This window comes from Tursiops truncatus, chromosome 16, assembly GCF_011762595.2.
Source record: "Tursiops truncatus isolate mTurTru1 chromosome 16, mTurTru1.mat.Y, whole genome shotgun sequence".
Classification (NCBI taxonomy): domain Eukaryota; kingdom Metazoa; phylum Chordata; class Mammalia; order Artiodactyla; family Delphinidae; genus Tursiops; species Tursiops truncatus.
In genome coordinates this window covers 34,029,885-34,047,870 of record NC_047049.1, presented here as the reverse complement: position 1 = coordinate 34,047,870, position 17,986 = coordinate 34,029,885, and the positions used below count along the sequence as shown (strand labels likewise).

At 37.4% G+C, this 17,986-nt stretch overlaps 1 protein-coding gene across 8 annotated transcripts in view; it reads right to left on the bottom strand.

Moving 5' to 3' along the window:
- The window catches only part of CPEB3 (cytoplasmic polyadenylation element binding protein 3), a 177,899-nt gene that overhangs the window by 95,194 nt on the left and 64,719 nt on the right, over window positions 1-17,986 (bottom strand). For 6 of the 8 annotated variants that reach the window (XM_073794194.1, XM_019944054.3, XM_019944186.3 and 3 more), the window contains exons 3-4: window positions 12,946-13,105; window positions 4,692-4,748 (exon numbers count right to left, since the gene is read on the bottom strand). In XM_073794194.1, coding sequence (XP_073650295.1) covers window positions 4,692-4,748; window positions 12,946-13,105 — 217 coding nt within the window. The remainder of the gene's footprint in view (window positions 1-4,691; window positions 4,749-12,945; window positions 13,106-17,986) is intronic. The other 2 variants (XM_019944403.3, XM_033842418.2) reach the window with 1 other exon arrangement.

The window sequence follows — 17,986 nt, the reverse complement described above, 5'->3', positions numbered from 1 at the left end:
CCGGGTGCCACAACTACTCAGCCTGCGCTCTAGAGCCCGCTAGCCACAACTATTGAGCCCATGTGCCACAACTACTGAAGCCCACGCGTCTAGAGCCTGTGCTCCAGAACAAGAGAAGCCACCCCAATGAGAAACCCGCACACTGCAATGAAGAGTAGCCCCCACTCGCTGCAACTAGAGAAAGTTCTCATGCAGCAACGAAGACCCAACACAGCCAAAAATAAATAAATTAAAAAAATAAATAAATAAAATAAAAGGCAGCACTAAAGCTCTGATACAAGCAATCATGACAGCAGTTCACCTGAGCATTATCTACTAGGCCGCTATGCTAAACTTTACAAGATTTATATATAGCCATTTTAGTGATCATTATCTCCATTTTACAGGTGAAGAAACCAGAGACAAAGAAGTTAAGAATGTGGCCCCAAGGTCATACAGCTTCTAAGAAGTGGGACCAGATATGCTAGATTCTAAACAATGCTTTTCATGGCTATGCTAATTTATTGCTCATCTCCAGGTTTCACAAGCCTTCCAGCCTACTTGGAAGATACCTCCCTGAAGCTGAGTGATACTATCCCTTAGGCCACACTGCTCCCCCTGTTTCTAACGTTGTACTCATCAAGCAACTTCCTGATATTTCAGTTTTTCCAAGCCCATTCTCTACTTGAAAAAAGAGAAGCTGACCAGTCAAGAGGAATAAAGTGGATATACTCAGCAGTGATTCTCCTAGAGTAAATCACAAGACCAGGCATTCTGGATTTGACCATTAACTTGAGCATAAATTTGGTCACTTGACTAATGATGGAGCACCAATATCCTTTTCTGAGGATCATCATAATAGAGGAAAAAGCACCAAGTCAGGCATCAATCCCATACAAGCCCACAACTGCTAAACTCAACTCTATACCTAGAGTGCAGGTATACACACACGCGCACACATACACAAAACCCACATACAATCGAAGAAACAAAAAACACAAACTACCCTTAAGTGTTAGAAAAAATCTCGCTGATGAAACTACTACAGATATAGCTGGAAGCACTCTCATAGCCTCCTTCCTTCTCCAGCAGGAAAAATAAAAATACATTATGCAAACTTCTAGTGTCTTTGGTATAAGGGTGATGAGGATGAAAGGAGGGCATTATTAGAAAGTTAAGAAAAAATACATTAACAGTTTAAATGGAAGGGGCATATTGTTTCAGAACTAACTATATTTTGGAAATAGCAAACAAGTGGCAGATCTTACTGATGGATCAGAATTTCTTCCCATCTATATTCTTCTGTATTCTCCACTTCTGTATTCGACAATACTTGAGGACTAAAATTTTCAGTAACAGCCAAAATTTAGACGTGTCTCTTAGTTTCCTCCCCAAAGGCTGGCCCGCTAATTCTTAACTAAATTCATGGTCTTGAGTAGCAAAAATCAGGAGAGTCTTTGACTTTACACGAATTTTGCTAGTCTTTCCACACCCTAAATATCTACAGGTTTACTGTTTTCTACAGTTGGTTTCCTACCGTCTTCTCCCAAGCTCCATTTTCTGGCTTCTAGATGTCATCAGCAGTGGTGATTCTGAGAGGAAGGTATAGGTGGAAGACATGCACTAGGAACACCGAAAAATGGGAAACTGGCCCATTCAAAGCTGAGCAGTAGTGGGGCTTCCCTGGTGGCGCAGTGGTTGAGAATCTGCCTGCCAATGCAGGGGACACGGGTTCGAGCGCTGGTCTGGGAAGATCCCACATGCCGCGGAGCAACTAGGCCCATGAGCCACAACTACTGAGCGTCTGGAGCCTGTCCTCCGGAACAAAAGAGGCCGCGACAGTGAGAGGCCCGCGCACCGCGATGAAGAAACGAAGAAACGAAGACCCAACGCAGCCAAAAACAAATTAATTAATTAAAAACAAATTAATTAATTAATTAAAGTTGGGCAGTAGTAATGAGAAGTGAGAATGCTCACCCTGACACCTCTGTCTGTCTCATCAAGTCAGGAGAGCTGACAACATGGTATTTTCAGGAGAGATTTGGGTTTGGGTGAGATCAAGGAAGTGAAAGAATGGGAGATTTTTTGAAGCCATGGTGAATGGCAGCCTTATGAACAGAGTTAGGAAGCATCAATTTTGCATACCAAAAACGGTTAATAAGAAAGGAACTACAACTGTCTCACATTTCCTTTTTAAAAAAATTTAACCCTCGACTCAATTCTTTTAAATTTTCTTAGCCAGTATCTTCTTGTCTGAAAATATAGTTCAACTTCAACCCAGCCCCTTTCAATAATTGCAAATTCTGAATTAATAAAGATTTAGTGATTTGTGACCTCATCTATATGAAGGTTGAGGGAAAATAAGAAGGACAGACCAGTCACAGGACAGTAACTGTTGAGCTGACAAATGGTAGGCATAAAAGGGAAGACAAAAAATACATAGGTGTGTTTGTGCATGTGTTACATATATATGTCACCAGATGGGCTGGGCCCAACTACACAAAAGGGGAAAAAAAGCTTTATCACAGCAAATCTATCAAAACCTGTAGACCTCACAAGTATCTACCAAGGAGGATATTTTGTTTATTCTGATCATTTCAAGTAGAAGTCAACTTTGAAAGAGAACTGACGTATGCAAATGTCAAACCCCAGTGTTTTTTACGGTTTACTTTGAGGAGCCTATAGGGCAGGACCCACAGAGTCATTTGAAGATAGGTGTGCTCTGGTATCTGCCATTATGTTGAAATATGCATAACTCATCAACATGATATAGATATTGGCAAAATGACCCTTTTGGTACTTTAAAAAATATTACAACATCACAGAATCTTCATTCTGAAAGCAATCATTAAGATGACCTAATTCAGTCTCCTCATCTCTTACTAAGGATGAAGAAATTTCAAGGCTGAAAGGGGGATTTAAACAACGTGTACAAAGTGGAAAGAACATAAATGAAATCTCTTATTTAAAAGCAGAGATTAAAGTGAATCAAATCAAAGAGAATCAAAACCTTTTAAAAACAAAAGTGTCCTCTAGCTTCATTTTTTACACAGAAAATCATAAATTATATCTTCTCCCTCTTGCAGAAGAGGACTTACACCATGTCAAATTAGGTCTTTTCTAAAATACACACTTATTCCTGCAGGCAGACACACTATCATACTGTTCTTTTCTTTTACATTCATTTCTAAATCCCATCATCTAACTGAAGTGTTTTCACAAAGTTTCACAAAATTGCTGTGGCTCGGCAAGCTAGGCATGTTTATTAATCCTCACCTCAAAAATACCTACTTTTAGGAAAAAAGTTAGAGGTAACAGAATCTAACTGTAAAGTGATCTTTCTTCTAGAAATCAGAAAATAGAGGTGGATAGTCTGGAACTCCCATTGTTTCCAAGACCCTCAAAAAGAGGAGATACTAGCTATTTAGAACAAAATATGCATGGAGTGGATTAGGACCTGCATTATCAAACAATGCCAGCAGTGCTGGTTCTTACCAGTGCTCCTTGGAAGGTAGGCTACATGTCAGAACCAAAAGAAATATGGAATATATATTTTAGAGATAACCTAAAATATGCCCTAAGGAACACTAATGGCATTTCAACATCCTTACTCAAGCAAGAAGAAAAGGGGTAATATTGTAGACAACCGCAGATTTACCCAGCAGGTCTTCCATGTGTATTGAGAGTCAGCTTGTATGTCAGGGAGGATGAGAGGGGACAACCTGATATCACTCATTTGATAGAAGAGAAAACTTATATCCTGAGGGATTCAATGGCTTGTATGGTCCTTTAGACAAGGGACAATTTCCATTTAGAGACTGTTCTTCTGCAAAGCTATTTGGTCCACAGACACTAGGAAGGAGAGTTGATGCCAGCCAGATATTTCTTGCAGTATTATTTAATACAATGACTTTCTGGCTAATAAGGTTTTGATGCTCCAAAACCCAATCCAACAAGTATACTGACAAAACCATTTCTAAGCAGCAAAGCTATCACCACTATTCCTATGCAAACTCCACTAATGGGAAACCCCTTATGTCCAGTTTGAAGCACCTGTTGGCTATCTACCACAATGAGAAAATTCTGAGTTACAATAAGTTGATTTATTTATTCACACTCTCTAGCCCAGTCCCTCTCTATCATCTCCCTCCTTCTTCCTCCCCTCCTTCCTCCCCCCTAACACACTGGTATACAGCAAGGGTCAGCAAAGTTCTCTGTAAAGGGCCAAACAATAAACAGTTTAGGTTTTTTTTGTCTCTGCCACTGTAGAACAAAAGTAGCCAAAGACAATCCATAAATGAATGGGTTTGGCTGTGTTTCAATAAAACTATTTACAAAAACAGGCGGTGGGCCACATATGGCTCACAGGGCTGTAGTTTGTCAACCCCTGGTTTACAGTAGCAGTTCTCAAACTTTAGCCTGCATCAGAATCACCTACAGAACTTGGTCATACACAGATTTCTGGGCCCCATGATTAAAGTTTCTGATTCAGCAGATCTGTAATGGGGCCTGAGATTTTGCATTTTTAATAAGTTCCCAAATGATGCTGATGCTGCTGGTTCAGGGTCCACACTTTGAAAACCACTGGTATAGAATAATGGTCTACACTGCACTCAGTGAAGGCTGAAATGTAATGAACAGCTGAGAAAGTGGAAATGACATGCTGTAGACTTGACTGCTAATTTTACAGAATATTTCATATGAAGACTTACTGTTAAGTGCCATAATATTATCTGTTCCTGGATGATGAAAATTTATTCCCATGCGTCCTAAAAAATAAAATAATTTTACTTTAAGCACAGAGAATGCTTAATATAATCATAAATACATCGTACAATATGAACATTACAAAAAACTAAAACAGATTAATCTATAACAATGCTATCAAAGGCCATAGCAGTTAAAACAGTTTTAAATCAAGTCATAAAACATACACATGAAAAATCTTAAAACAAAGCTAAAGTCTCAATAACAACAAAGAAATAAAACAAAACAAAAAAGAAGCTTCCCTTATAATAGGAAAAATTAACACATCTCCCACATTCCAATTTAAACATGCCACTCCCTGGATTAAGCATTTTATTTAAACAATTCATACTGCCCTTCAAATTCAAGCAGCAAAATAATGAATTCAAAGAAGTATACAAACTTGAAGCTTAGAGGGAATTAAAAGATAAAGATTTCACGGTGGCTCAAAAATGCAACATAATGATCAGAATGGCGACCAGAAGAAAGATGTAAAATTTATATAACAGATATAGTGGGGGACAATGACTGGCCTAAAAATTTAGGGTTCTTGTGCTGCCCCTACCACTCACTAGTTATACGACCTTGGGCATAATGCCTGTGTCCAGACCTTTGTCCTTATAGTAACAGGGGGCTGGCCGCTTGTTTTGTCTGCCTCCAAACAAACAATCATTTCTACATTTTTAAAAAGTTGTAAAAACAAACACAGAAATTAAAAAACAAAGAATAATGTGCAGGGCTTCCCTGGTGGCGCAGTGGTTGAGAGTCCGCCTGCCGATGCAGGGGACGCGGGTTCATGCCCCAGTCCAGGAAGATCCCACATGTCGTGGAGTGGCTAGGTCCGTGAGCCATGGCCGCTGGGCCTGTGCGTCCGGAGCCTGTGCTCCGCAACGGGAGAGGCCACAACAGTGAGAGGCCCGCGTACCGCAAAAAAAAAAAAAAAAAAAAAAAAAAAAGAATAATGTGCAACAGAAACTATACGGCCCACAGGCCTAAAATATTTACTCTCTGGCCCTTTACAGATGGTGTTAGCCAGCCTCTGTTCTATAAGATGACAAGTCTGAATAAGATATTTCAACTAATAGCCTCCAGGTTTAAGAGCAGAAGATGTATTAATTACTTGGGGAAAAGGACGATGTACTAATTATTTGTGATTTACTTATCATATTCTGAGGTATTCAAACTAAACAATAAACAACCAGTCACTGGAAAGTCTGCCTAAAAAACCCAATCACTGCTGAGCAGAATTTAAGGAAATGGCACATTGAGAGGGTCTTTCAATCTCTGACCTAGGAATATTCAGATATGGGTGTTGTTCCTATAAACTAGGGATGTTCCCTAAACGTTCTCAGAATAATAACGGGTTATCAAGAAATCCAAGCAAGCCCAAATTTAGCTCATTCAACTTCTTTCATTTCCTGTGCTACAATCATTTATGGTAAAGAATTATGTAGTTTACAACCACTATATCAAATAATAGTTTTTATATGTTTCTGGAACTACTTATGTTCTCTAATGTTAAGGGATGCCCCTCTCTGCAGTCCTCTAGAAGCTGGATCCTTTTTGTACTCTTTCCATCAGGTCTTGGGACTTTTCAACCTAGCAAGATGAAACTGAAAGGAAGCTCAGTAGTTTTCTAATTATCATCCTCTATCCTACACCAATAACTTCCAATTCAGTCTTTCTAAAGATGAGGCAAAACAAGAGCCTTAGGCAATGTTTTGTAGTTGAAGGCATCACTACTTGCTGAAAAGCAGAAAATTCTTTTGCCTTTCCTGGTATCCTTCCTAATTCTGTTGGCCTCTGACTTTAATGATCTCTAGATCAAGATCATCAATCAAAGATTTTATACGAAACTCTAGTTCAATGCCAGAACCATCAGAACCAATTACTTAAATGTGATCTAATTTTTTCCCAAATTCTTTTTAGTAAACCACTTAAGGCTTCTTTAAGCTACTTTCTCTACCTCTTCAAAAATTAATATTTAGATTATAAAATACAATATATTTTCATTGGAGAAAAATTAGACAATACAGAAAAATGAAGAAAACAAGATCACCAAAGACAAGCTCTGCTAACATTCTGATTTATAGCCTGCAAGTTTAGGAAGTATATATGTATAAAGGTTTCTTTTCTAAAATTAGGTTTACTTTATAATATTTTAAAAATTTATTATATAGTATGCCTTAAGTTTTACAGTTATTATGGGATTTTGAAGGAGAGAGAAAATACCAACAGCAAAAGAAAAACTGACTCCAAATTCAGATGAGGCCATTTCTTTTTTCTTCCTTTTGTCCAACAAATACTGCTGTTTAATCAGCTGTGAAAATAGAAATCAAGTGTGTGACATCTGGTGATTTTTGTTAATGCAGTCTGGTGCTGCCAGCGTGACATTTTGTCACCTGTCCACGGTCTGCTATTTTTAAATTGTTCTTGTCAGCTAGCTATCTTTTAAGTATAGTGTAAAATATAAGGTTTCGAAAACTGGAAGGCATACTTAGTTTTACTGAGTTAAACGATGCTGTGGAAATCTGAGACCGTGTCCCACTTTCCCCACTGCACAAGGCCTGATAAATGGGGGTGGGAGAGGATGGAGGGGGAGGTTGGAGAATAGGGTTACATATGGCTATTCAGACTGTAAAAATCACAGTCTCATAAGCTCAATTCATATTTATATTTAAGATGTTAGTTATAAAAAACTGCCTCTACTGCTATTCAAAGTTTCAGAGTCAAACTAAACCCATACTTTCATATGTCCAAAATAAAAGCTGGAATTTTTATTAATTTGTAACTAATTATGAAAGTCACCTCTTCACTTCTGCAATTTCTTATGAGATAGGGAGCAACTATCTTTCTCTAATCATCCCCACATGTTCTAAAAAGTCAAGTCCTTTGGAGACCTTTACATAACAGAATGTGAGTGCTGTGTTCTAGAAAACGTTATGAGACAATGCATATTCTACTAGATTCTATTTCCTACTAATTTTCTCTATAAAGTTGAAGAGAAAGTCCCTCAGAAAAAGTATCTACAAGGTACAATAATGTGATATGTAAGAATACAATAAAATGGTGCTTCAAATTCCTTTTAAGGAAAAATTATGAAAGTAGGGTACTATAATATTCGAAATGTGTTCCAAAGAACCACGAAGCAAAAAAGGTGAGCTTTGACCTGAGGTCAAATCCTTGTTTCTTTGCATACCAGTTGTGAATAATTTTTGGTATGGTATCAATTCCTTTGTGCCTACATTGCCTCATTTCAGGCTGTACTCTAGAACAATTAAATCAGAATTTCCAGAGGTAGTACCCAGGATTAAAGAACCCTTAACCTTTTTCTTACTCTCAGGTGATTATAGTGCTATATTGAAAGGATCATTGGGCAAATTAATGGGAATTACCTATAAAAACAAAATCACTCAACTTCTATCTGTTGTCTTCCCTTTTGTGTAGAAGAGGAACAATGACTTCTTGCTAACTTCGAACCTATGCCCTAACAGTTTCTGGGATCTGCAAACTTTTATACAAGCAGACTGATATGGGCCAAAGGGAGGTAGTACAAAATTACAACTGGAGTAATAATTCAAGTACGTAAAGAGACTGTATATTTTTCTGAATAAACTAAATGTAATGAAGGTGCACTTTTTCTAAAACAAGGTGACCTCAGCATTCCACAAAAGGGACCAATTTTCTGAAAGGCTCTGTAATACTAAATTTAAATTATGATGAATAAAGAAAAATGCCTCTATAATACCAAAGGGATGGCATTATTTCTTACAAGTTTCTGTCAATTTAAATGTTTTAAAGCACTATTATCAGAGGATAGCTGCTATTTTTTCCCAGATTCAGTATACATTTGAAAAACAAACCCTTCGATATCAGTTCTCAGCTGACACCTGCTCTTTTCATTTTTCAAATTTCAGTTCCATGAATGGTGAAGGAAGAGAAAATTCAAATATACAAAAATGTTTCATCAGGCACTACCCCCAAGTGCCCAGCCAAGCCTACTCTTCTGTTATAACAGGGAGACTACACGGGATGAGAAAAAGGTGGTTCCTCCCTGTTTTTTGCCAAGGACTCTGCTATATTGTACTACCCCAGCCAGGCAATGGGACCTTGCTTCATAATGTCACCTACCCTGCCCAATGCACTGTGTTGGTTTTTCCCTATTATTCTTCTCTCTCATCACTTTGTCCTCTTTGAATAATAATCCCAAGAGAGGGTATGAATAATCAAACCTTACGTCCCTGGGTTTTCAGAGGGGTTCCCCAGTGGCTAGGTGAACCCTCATCATCGGTAGCAAGCCGGGGGACAGTTGTAAGGAGGGTGCAGGGAGGAACATTTTCCCCTTTCCTAATCCTAACTCTCCCGATGCCAGAAATCCCCCTAATCCTCATAATCATGAGGAGAGTTGGCTCTCCCTGCATCCACTAGAAAAGAGGGCAGAGGACAATTCTTCCCACCCAGGCCTCACTCATACCTCTACTGATCCAAGGATTTCTGTACTTAGAAAAGAAATAAGGGATAGTTTTTATTAGTTCATCACCCTTCTCAAAACCCTCCTTCTCATTTCCTGGAGACATTTTCTCAAATGAAAGACAGGAGAAGTCATACCTAAGTTATGGTAAAAGACAACAGGTAATTATTAAAATGTTATTCTGCTACAATCAAGAACGGTAGTTTGAGATCTAAGAAGCCCCCCCAAAATTAGTTTTTATTTTATTTAAATTAATTTTTGTTTAAATAAGTGTTCTGTGATCTGAGCAACACTGCAGAAGACATTCCTCAGGGTTCTGTGAAAAAAGCTCAGTTTGACTTTTTCTCTACATTACTTGACATTTTTAACATGGGGAGGAGGTTTTTTTTAATTTAAAAAATTTTTAAATTTCCTACAAACATCTTTAAGGCTGATCTAGTATAGGTAGAAATATGATTGGAAAACTGTTAAAGCTCTTTACTAAAACAAGTTTTATTACTTCCTAAACTTCCTATTCGGTCATTTCTCCCACTAACCCTTTTTCTGCCTGAATCAAGAGAACAGTTGAATAAAGGGATTTCTTATTGAATACATTTATACAATGAAATATCACTGTGAACTTATTTTCACCATGTTCACTTTAAGTACATCACGAAGTACTTTTATTTTTCATGAATGTGATATTCTACTTTATTATACTTTCTTTACACTATTCAGGTATAAAATTTTGTAAAGCCAACAAAACTTAGGAGGATTATTTTTCTTTCTCCTTTAGGTGGTTTTTGATAATGACAGAATGTTTATCCTTCAAGAATCACTATTTGTATCTATGGCAAATACACAATTTTGACAACTTGCATTCGAAAGCTTTCAACATTTAGCTGCAGTCTAGCTGGAAGGAAGTAAATATTGTAGGGATATAAAGGTTTACTTTATTACCCAGGCCAGGCAGTAGGCACACCACTACCACTGCTGGTAAAAAAATCACAGATAACTTTTGAGCAGTTTCTAGTGTCAGGGACTTTATCTCACCTTCACACCCACTCTATGAAGTAGGTGCTTTATTTTAATGATGAAGACACTAAGTCTTTAAAGAGGCTAATTTATCTAGATCAATAGCTAACTAAAGGCAGAACCAGAATTCAAACCCAGGTTTGAATGACTACAAAGTCAGAAAGGCTGAGTTGAAATTTCATTTCCTATACAGAGAATATAAAATGTCTGGAAGAATATTAATAAAAATAATAATCTTTGTTATCTCTAGGTAGTAAGTCTCAGGTGGTTTTTTCACTTTCCTTTTTGTCTTTTTATGTACTACTTGAATTTCTTACAATGAGCAAGAATGTATTTTTTTCTAAAGAAAACCTAAATCCATAGAAAAACACCAAAACAAATAAGCACACAAAAAAACAATGACTCTCTAACTTGAATTTTAAGACCCTCAAAATAATGTTCAAGTAAAACAAGAGGATATTAAAGCTAGGAGGAAGAACAGGATGGATAGGGGGAAGTGTTTCCGGACAGACTCATACAGAAGCCATGTGGTAGTTCCCCTATCCTACCACCTTTCTCTTAAAGCTCAATTCACCTAGACATTTACATCTTTTGAGCCAGAGACCCTCTCTATGAATTTACCTTAAGAAAAAGCTACATGCAAGAACTCATCCATGGCAGCATTACCTATAATGGAGAAAAAGCTGGAAACAACCTGAGAGTCCAAAGTTAAGGTCTATCAATAAATTATAAAGACAAGGTAAAAACATAATGTTTATTATATGGAAAATATTTTAAAAGATACATCATGACAATGTTTCTTTTATTTTTAAGTTATCTTTTAGTTATTATACTTTGCTCCATTTTTTAAAATCAAATATTACTGAAAATCTTTCCCTTAAAACACTAGCATCATAATTATGTTTTTAGAAGTAATAAGGATCAAACACATGGTGCCATAAACCAAACGTAAAAGTCTCCCAGCTGGAAAAGGGAAGCCTGAGGTTCAAACACCCTAACCAGAGGACAATAACATGGTGATGTAATTGACCACGGGAAGTAGTCCATTCATAAGAAATCAATGTGGGTGGCTGTAACCATATTGAGGCTGTAAAAAAGTACATGTTAAGTGCCTTCCAACTTATTAGGACATATTATATGTATAAGTACAATTCAGAAGGCTTTTATAGATGAAACCTCACATTTGCAAGTGCAGTGGAGAAATTTATGCAGAGGTAGCTGGACATAAAATTAAAAAGGAGCCATCACAAGTAGAATAAGGTATTTACATTATCCCATAGTGAGGTACCCTCCTTACACTTTGACAGTGCCACTCTCAACAGGGCAGAACAGCTCCTGCTTAATCAATATTCAAAAAATTCTAGAAAATTATTTTACAGACTATAATCTAAGATCCTTTCATAATCTTTTATTGCTAGAAGAATACAGACCAAGATAAAACAGGTATGCATAAAGAACAAGGACTGAATATTTTAGAATAATTAGGATGGGCTTACAGCTGTTCGTGGTAGAGAAGGAAGACAAATGTAGCCTTAGAAGATACTAAAAACACAAAACAGTCTGTGAATATTGTTTTTTGAGTTTTTTTTTAAACACCATTCTCACTTCTAAGTGAAATTACCATGTACCTAATCTTTACTGAAGAAAGATGTGGTAACAGTGACTAAATATAACAATGACTAAATGAGAGGCCTTTTTTCCTACTTCTAAAGGACTTAAAATATAGCTTTTCTCAAAATCTTTTATTTTCTTCATAGCCTGTTAACTACTTTCTTTTCACTGGAAATTGAGGAAAGCAGCAGAAAATCATGAGTGTGACAAGAAAATGATGAAATAGATTTTTGGTGTGGCATGAGGAAATGACTATCAGGTTCACAGTCAGTCATACCCTATATAAAAGCCTGCAGAGAACCAGAGGGGATCAAATTCCTCACAACTCTAGAGGACATAAGGGTTCATATAAGACAGGCATCCTTGTGGCTAACGCTTCCAGTTTTCAGATAGTTAGGCTCTAAACCCAAGTACAGTGGCTATTTCCACAGAAAATTTCCATTTCAGTATTTTAAAATATCACAGGGCCCCTGAAAAGTCCTATACCGCATAATAAGAACTATCTGTAATCATGAATGTAACATCAGCCTCTATCCTGAATTTACACGGGCTCTAAATATAGGAAGTCCTAATATTGCTGACCTTGGGACTTTCTGCCTTATATTTAACCCAAAACATTTTCCTTGTGTTTAGCCTTAGAGAATGCAAAGGGTCATTGTCTGCTCTTAAGTCTGTGTAGCGTTATTTCCAACACTAGGAAAGTGATTGTATTTTAATAAAATGAAACGCTTTTCTACAAAGTTTTCTGAAGTAGTCTTTGGAGATTAAATCTCATACTTCCTTGCAGTATACTTGGACTTAAATGAATTATCCAGGTTCAGCTAAACATTTCAAATGCACAAAGCCCCAAAAATTTGGCTTCTGGTCTCATGCTATAAACCACGACCTCAGCTACCCAACACATGCTTCTGCCAGACATTATGATTAAAGCAAACAACCTTGATTATGGTAGGTAGCTGAACCCAGGTTTAAAAAAAATCAACTTTAAATACATTCCACAATGCTTTACAGAAGCAAACAAAAACAAACAAACAAAAAAGAAACAAAAACAAAACCACAATTATTAAAAAGCTGATTTTTGTTTAAAACACCAAGCAAGGAATGGACATATGAATATTCCTAACCTGCAAAATGATTCCTCCACATTATATCAGCGAAACTCATTGGTGGGCCACTGGGAGGGTAGTGTTTACCTTTCAGAGGCTCATGATCAGTCCTTATCATATCCATTAAGGAGTTCTCCAACGAGTGCAAGTTAAAAGTGTCATAGGGCCTACTCCGGTCCTAAAAATAAAAACAGAACAAGACAATACATAAAATTACTTCATAAAATTAATAACCATATCATTTGCTTCTTGCCATGGATTGATGACATGAGTCAAAATTCCAGGTAGTTTTAATAATACATTCTTTTCATTAAGAATAATGACTTGGCAACATTAAGTTTAATACAAGTTTCCATAATTAATTAAATTGTATCCTTTACCCTAATAATTATTTAATATATATGTCCCAGCACTTCAGACTAATTTTCTCTCAAATGAACTAAAAAAGTAAATTCAAAAGGAAGAGTCAAGTGAATTGGCTTTGCCCTCCACGCTTCACCCCCCTCCCTCTACTATCAACTGAATACTCTATTCAAATGAATAGATTTTTTTTTCCCTAGAGGAAGACCATAACTAAGAACTCTCAGTCTACAAACAGAATCACTTCCCTGAAAAATCAAAAGGTGACTGTAGTTTCAATGTAATTTTATTGGGTATCTTTAATAATTATTACTGATAAGTTCCATACATTACATATACTTTATAAAAATTAAAATATGTCCAAAGTACTAAAACTACCTTTTGAAAAGCACTCACAGGAAAAAAACTTTAACCCAAGGTAGTATGTTTTCATGATGTTAGATTCAAAAACATTTTGAAAACAGAGAGCTAACACAAACTAAGTGAAGAAATAAATTGTTCTACTGCATTTCACTCAAGCCCATGGGAGAGCAACACCTACAAATTATTTTTAGTAGTCTGAGCCTAAAAGGAAATGCAGTTCATGGCCTAACTTAATACTATAGAACAGATTTAGTTTGCTTTTGCTAAAGAAAAGCAATACAGTCATAAACATCAAAAACCACACCAAATCAAACCACAGCAACGAGAGATTATTTTCAGGCTCTTGAAAAGTTTATCCAGTTTTGCAAATGATCACTTCTCCTCCCGTATGAGCAACAGAATAACAGAATGACTGCCTTGATGAGCAAAAAGGGATACAACAGGTAAAAATCTCAGCTACAGTGATCATTTTCTAGTTTAAGCCTTAAAATCTTGGGAAGCTGTTTTCTTCTGGTTTCTGGAAAGCATGGCTGTATATCCATCCAGGGAGGCAGAAAGGAAGGTGGCACTTCCTCAGCTCTGAGCACAGAGGAGGAACCCAGAGGGTTACTGAATGAATGAATGCAGTAAGTTTGGATGCAGGTCCGAAGAAGAGCCCTGAATAGAGAACCAGAACGCAAGAGTGCTAGAACTACAATCAATTAGGAGCTTTTGGGTACATCATGATCTCTAGTCTGTGCCTGAAATTCCTCCCTTTATACAAATGAAAGGATTGAGCTAGATTATTTATAACATCCCTTCCAATAGTATATATATATATATTTTTGACTCACACATGAAGAGTAGGGGTGGAGGGCACAGATGTTATCAAATGCCACAGAGAGATATTTCATTTTTACAAGCCTTTAATGCACAAGTGTAGGGCTGGGCCCTGGTGATTCAGAGATGAATGTTATAACCTAGTCCCTGTTTTTAAGTAACTGGTAGAGGGAGACATAACCAATTAAAATTAGAGCATGACAGGTGTTTCAACAAAGGGATGTATACAATAAAAACTAAGTCACATCTATTTCTTAAAGAACATATATTTGTGTGTGTATAATACATTTTTTTTTAAATCACATTCTGTAAAATCCTAGGTGTCTTGAATCTGGACCTGACATTTAACCAGGCATGAGGCTTGTCTTAGTTATTCTCAATGTCTTCAGTATTCTCATTGGTAAAATGGGATCTTACCTGTGAGGATTAGGGTGAAATTACTTAAGTATTCATTTTACTCACATCATGTTTGACAAAAAGCAAGTGCTCAACGTTTCTTTCTTTACTGCTGCCCTCCAACTCCTTTCTACCTCCACCCCATTTTTTTTCCTTTTTAACTAACACTCAGCAGTTACCTATCTCTACTGGTGGATAAGGAAGAGACATGGAATATTTTCTTCGGTTCTCCGTTTTGGTCTCTATATAATTGAAGAAGGTCTTTTCTTTTGCCTTTAGGGTCTTGCTGCTCATCATTTGTTTTGCTTTAGGTTCAAGTTATCAGTGGAAACTCCAATTACTTATGGAGTAAAGCTGAATTTCCAGAAATGCAAGTTTGTACCCCTAAGAATGAGTATCACATTCTCTGTCCAAAGAAAAAGCCAGAGGTAAAAAAGTGTGCTGATGAGTAGTCAAAATGACAGCCTATTTCTGGCACTGACAATCCCAGAATGTGTCTAAGCGCCTTCTATCATACATATCCACACTTCTAACTAGAACCCTGCAGATGTGGGACTATTTCCAAAAAGGCTGATGAGGTGAAGGAACTATTAAAAAAAGGCTGTTTGGAACTATAAAAAAAACTATAGTTTTTTATAAAACTAAAAAAAAATCTGGCTGATTTTAGTACCTTTCCAGCCAGAACAGTTTATTTTTTTCATTTAACTCTTGAAATTATCCTTCAAGGTGGATAATAACATACTCCTTTTACACAAGGAAGGTAAGGTTCAGAGAAGATTCAAATGTGGATCTGACCTCCAAGCCAGTATCTAAGGAGTATAAAAATCTGTCCAAAGAAGTTAATCCAATCCATATGGAACAGTAAATGAAAGCCCTATAGAAGCATAGCATTGCATCTAATTACCAATGAAATAACCTTCCTGGCAAGGTGGTAGTGAGTTCCTGTCAGAAGACTATCAGATATTAGATGACTACCTGTCAGGAAAATTGCTGGGGGTATTTGGAGGGGATTCATGTAATTGAAGTGGTTCCCAAACCTGTCAGACTGTTAAAATCACATGTAGAATGGTTAAAATGCAGGTTCCTGGGCTCTGGCTAAAACCAACTTAACTGTAATTTTAAAAGAAATTAATGTCCTGGTGATTCCTATGACTGGCTAGATTCGAGAGCCACTGGACTGGATGATTCTTCAAGTTAAGCCTTTACATTTATGAATCTGATCACAAAAATGGGACAGTAAAGTGATGGGAGAGACTAGATAGCAGCAAGAAATAAACAAGCCCGGCCACTTTGCCAAGGGTCAGCTTTGCAGTCTTCCAACTGATTGTGGGTGAGAGAAGCAGGTGGTGGCCTAGTTTTTAAAAGGACAAACTTTGAAATCAGACAACTAATTTTCAAATTCTGGCTCTGCCACTTGCTGGCATGTCACTCTGAACAAGTTTCTAAGCCTTGATTATCTACATTTATAAAATGGGGGTGATAATTCTCTTTTTATGGTTGTTTTCAGTGCTATATGACAAACGTACAACAAGGCATCTGTACTGTGGTGGCTACTGGAATATTAGGGAAAACACCAAGAGACTTCTGTGATGCTACCTCAGGGTACTGGAACATAGATTTTAGAACCTAGAGGTTCATGGATGCTAACCTAACAGGGTTCACTAGTGCTCAACAGATGAAACACGTGAAATGCACAATAGAATTTGCGTAGGCTTCTTAACTGAACAAACTTCAATAAGTACTGAGAAACTTATTTTCTCACTAAAATTAATTCTATGTTTCATCAATTTATATTTGTATACGATTCATCCTTCTTAGTTTTGTAAGTAGTAAATGTTGCTGAAATAACTGATTAACTGGAAAGAAAAAACAAAAAAGACAGAAAAACTAAAACATCTGCAGTGAAATTCAACAGAAACTATGCATAGAGAAAACAAGCCCGCAATTTATCATTTAACAGCAAAGGTTACAAGTGGCAAATAATCATTTAAAGTCTTTCTTTTTCATAAGTTTTGTTTCCAGGTATAGGGAATAACAAATAAGGAAAACATCTTTTTAAGTGTGTTTTGAACAAGCAAACACATCAGGAAGTATTAGAACATGTATAAATAATGATTCCTTGGGCTTCCCTGGTGGCGCAGTGGTTGAGAGTCCACCAGCCGATGCAGGGGACACGGGTTCGTGCCCCGGTCCGGGAGGATCCCACATGCTGTGGAGCGGCTGGGCCCGTGAGCCATGGCCACTGAGCCTGCGCGTCCAGAGCCTGTGCTCCGCAGCGGGAGAGGTTACAACAGCGAGAGGCCCGCGTACCGGAAAAAAAAAATAATGATTCCTATTATTGACTCTTTTATCTGGAGATAACGAAGGACAGATGTCATCAGTTAGATGTACATAGAGGCAGCCACCCCCACTATACAGTTCATTAGGCCTGCTTTCCTTCTTCCCCTAGCTTGACTTAATATTTATAAATTTATCAAGTACTTAATACGTGCCTGGCACTGTTCTAAGAATGCTAAATGTATTCCCTCACAACCCTATGAGGTAGGTAACTTTTATCCCCATTTTATAAATTAAGCAATTAAATCTTGAAGAGATAAGTAACTGGCTCAAGGTTACAAGGCTAGTAAGAGGCAGAGCCAGGACTCAGCTAAATCCAGACTGTGCTCTTAAGGACTCCCAGTGTACTGCTTCCTTGACTTCCTCCTACTCTCTTCACCTTAAATGCTTTTCACAAACACCCACTTCAGCCTAATACTGACACAATCAGAGACAGGACTCTTTTATCCCACCCTTCCACACAGGCAACCTAACCCTCACTTGCCCTTGGTCAATGACCCTTGTTCTACTGACAACCAGTTAAATTCAAGTAGTAGCTTGATCTGCCCTCCAGGACAGCCCCAGGCCTGCCTCTACCAGCCCTACCCCATTCACCTGCCTTTTTCTTGGGAGAGAAATCCAGGACTCTTTTCTACCCTTTCTGGCTTATCCCCAGACATTTCCTCTCCTAGAGATATAAGGTCAAAGCTGCAAGGGGTCAAGAACATCTGAAGAAAAAAGCAGCTCTGGAACCGAATGATAAAATTAATCATGGTTATATAACTGCTCAAAGTCACAAAGCTGG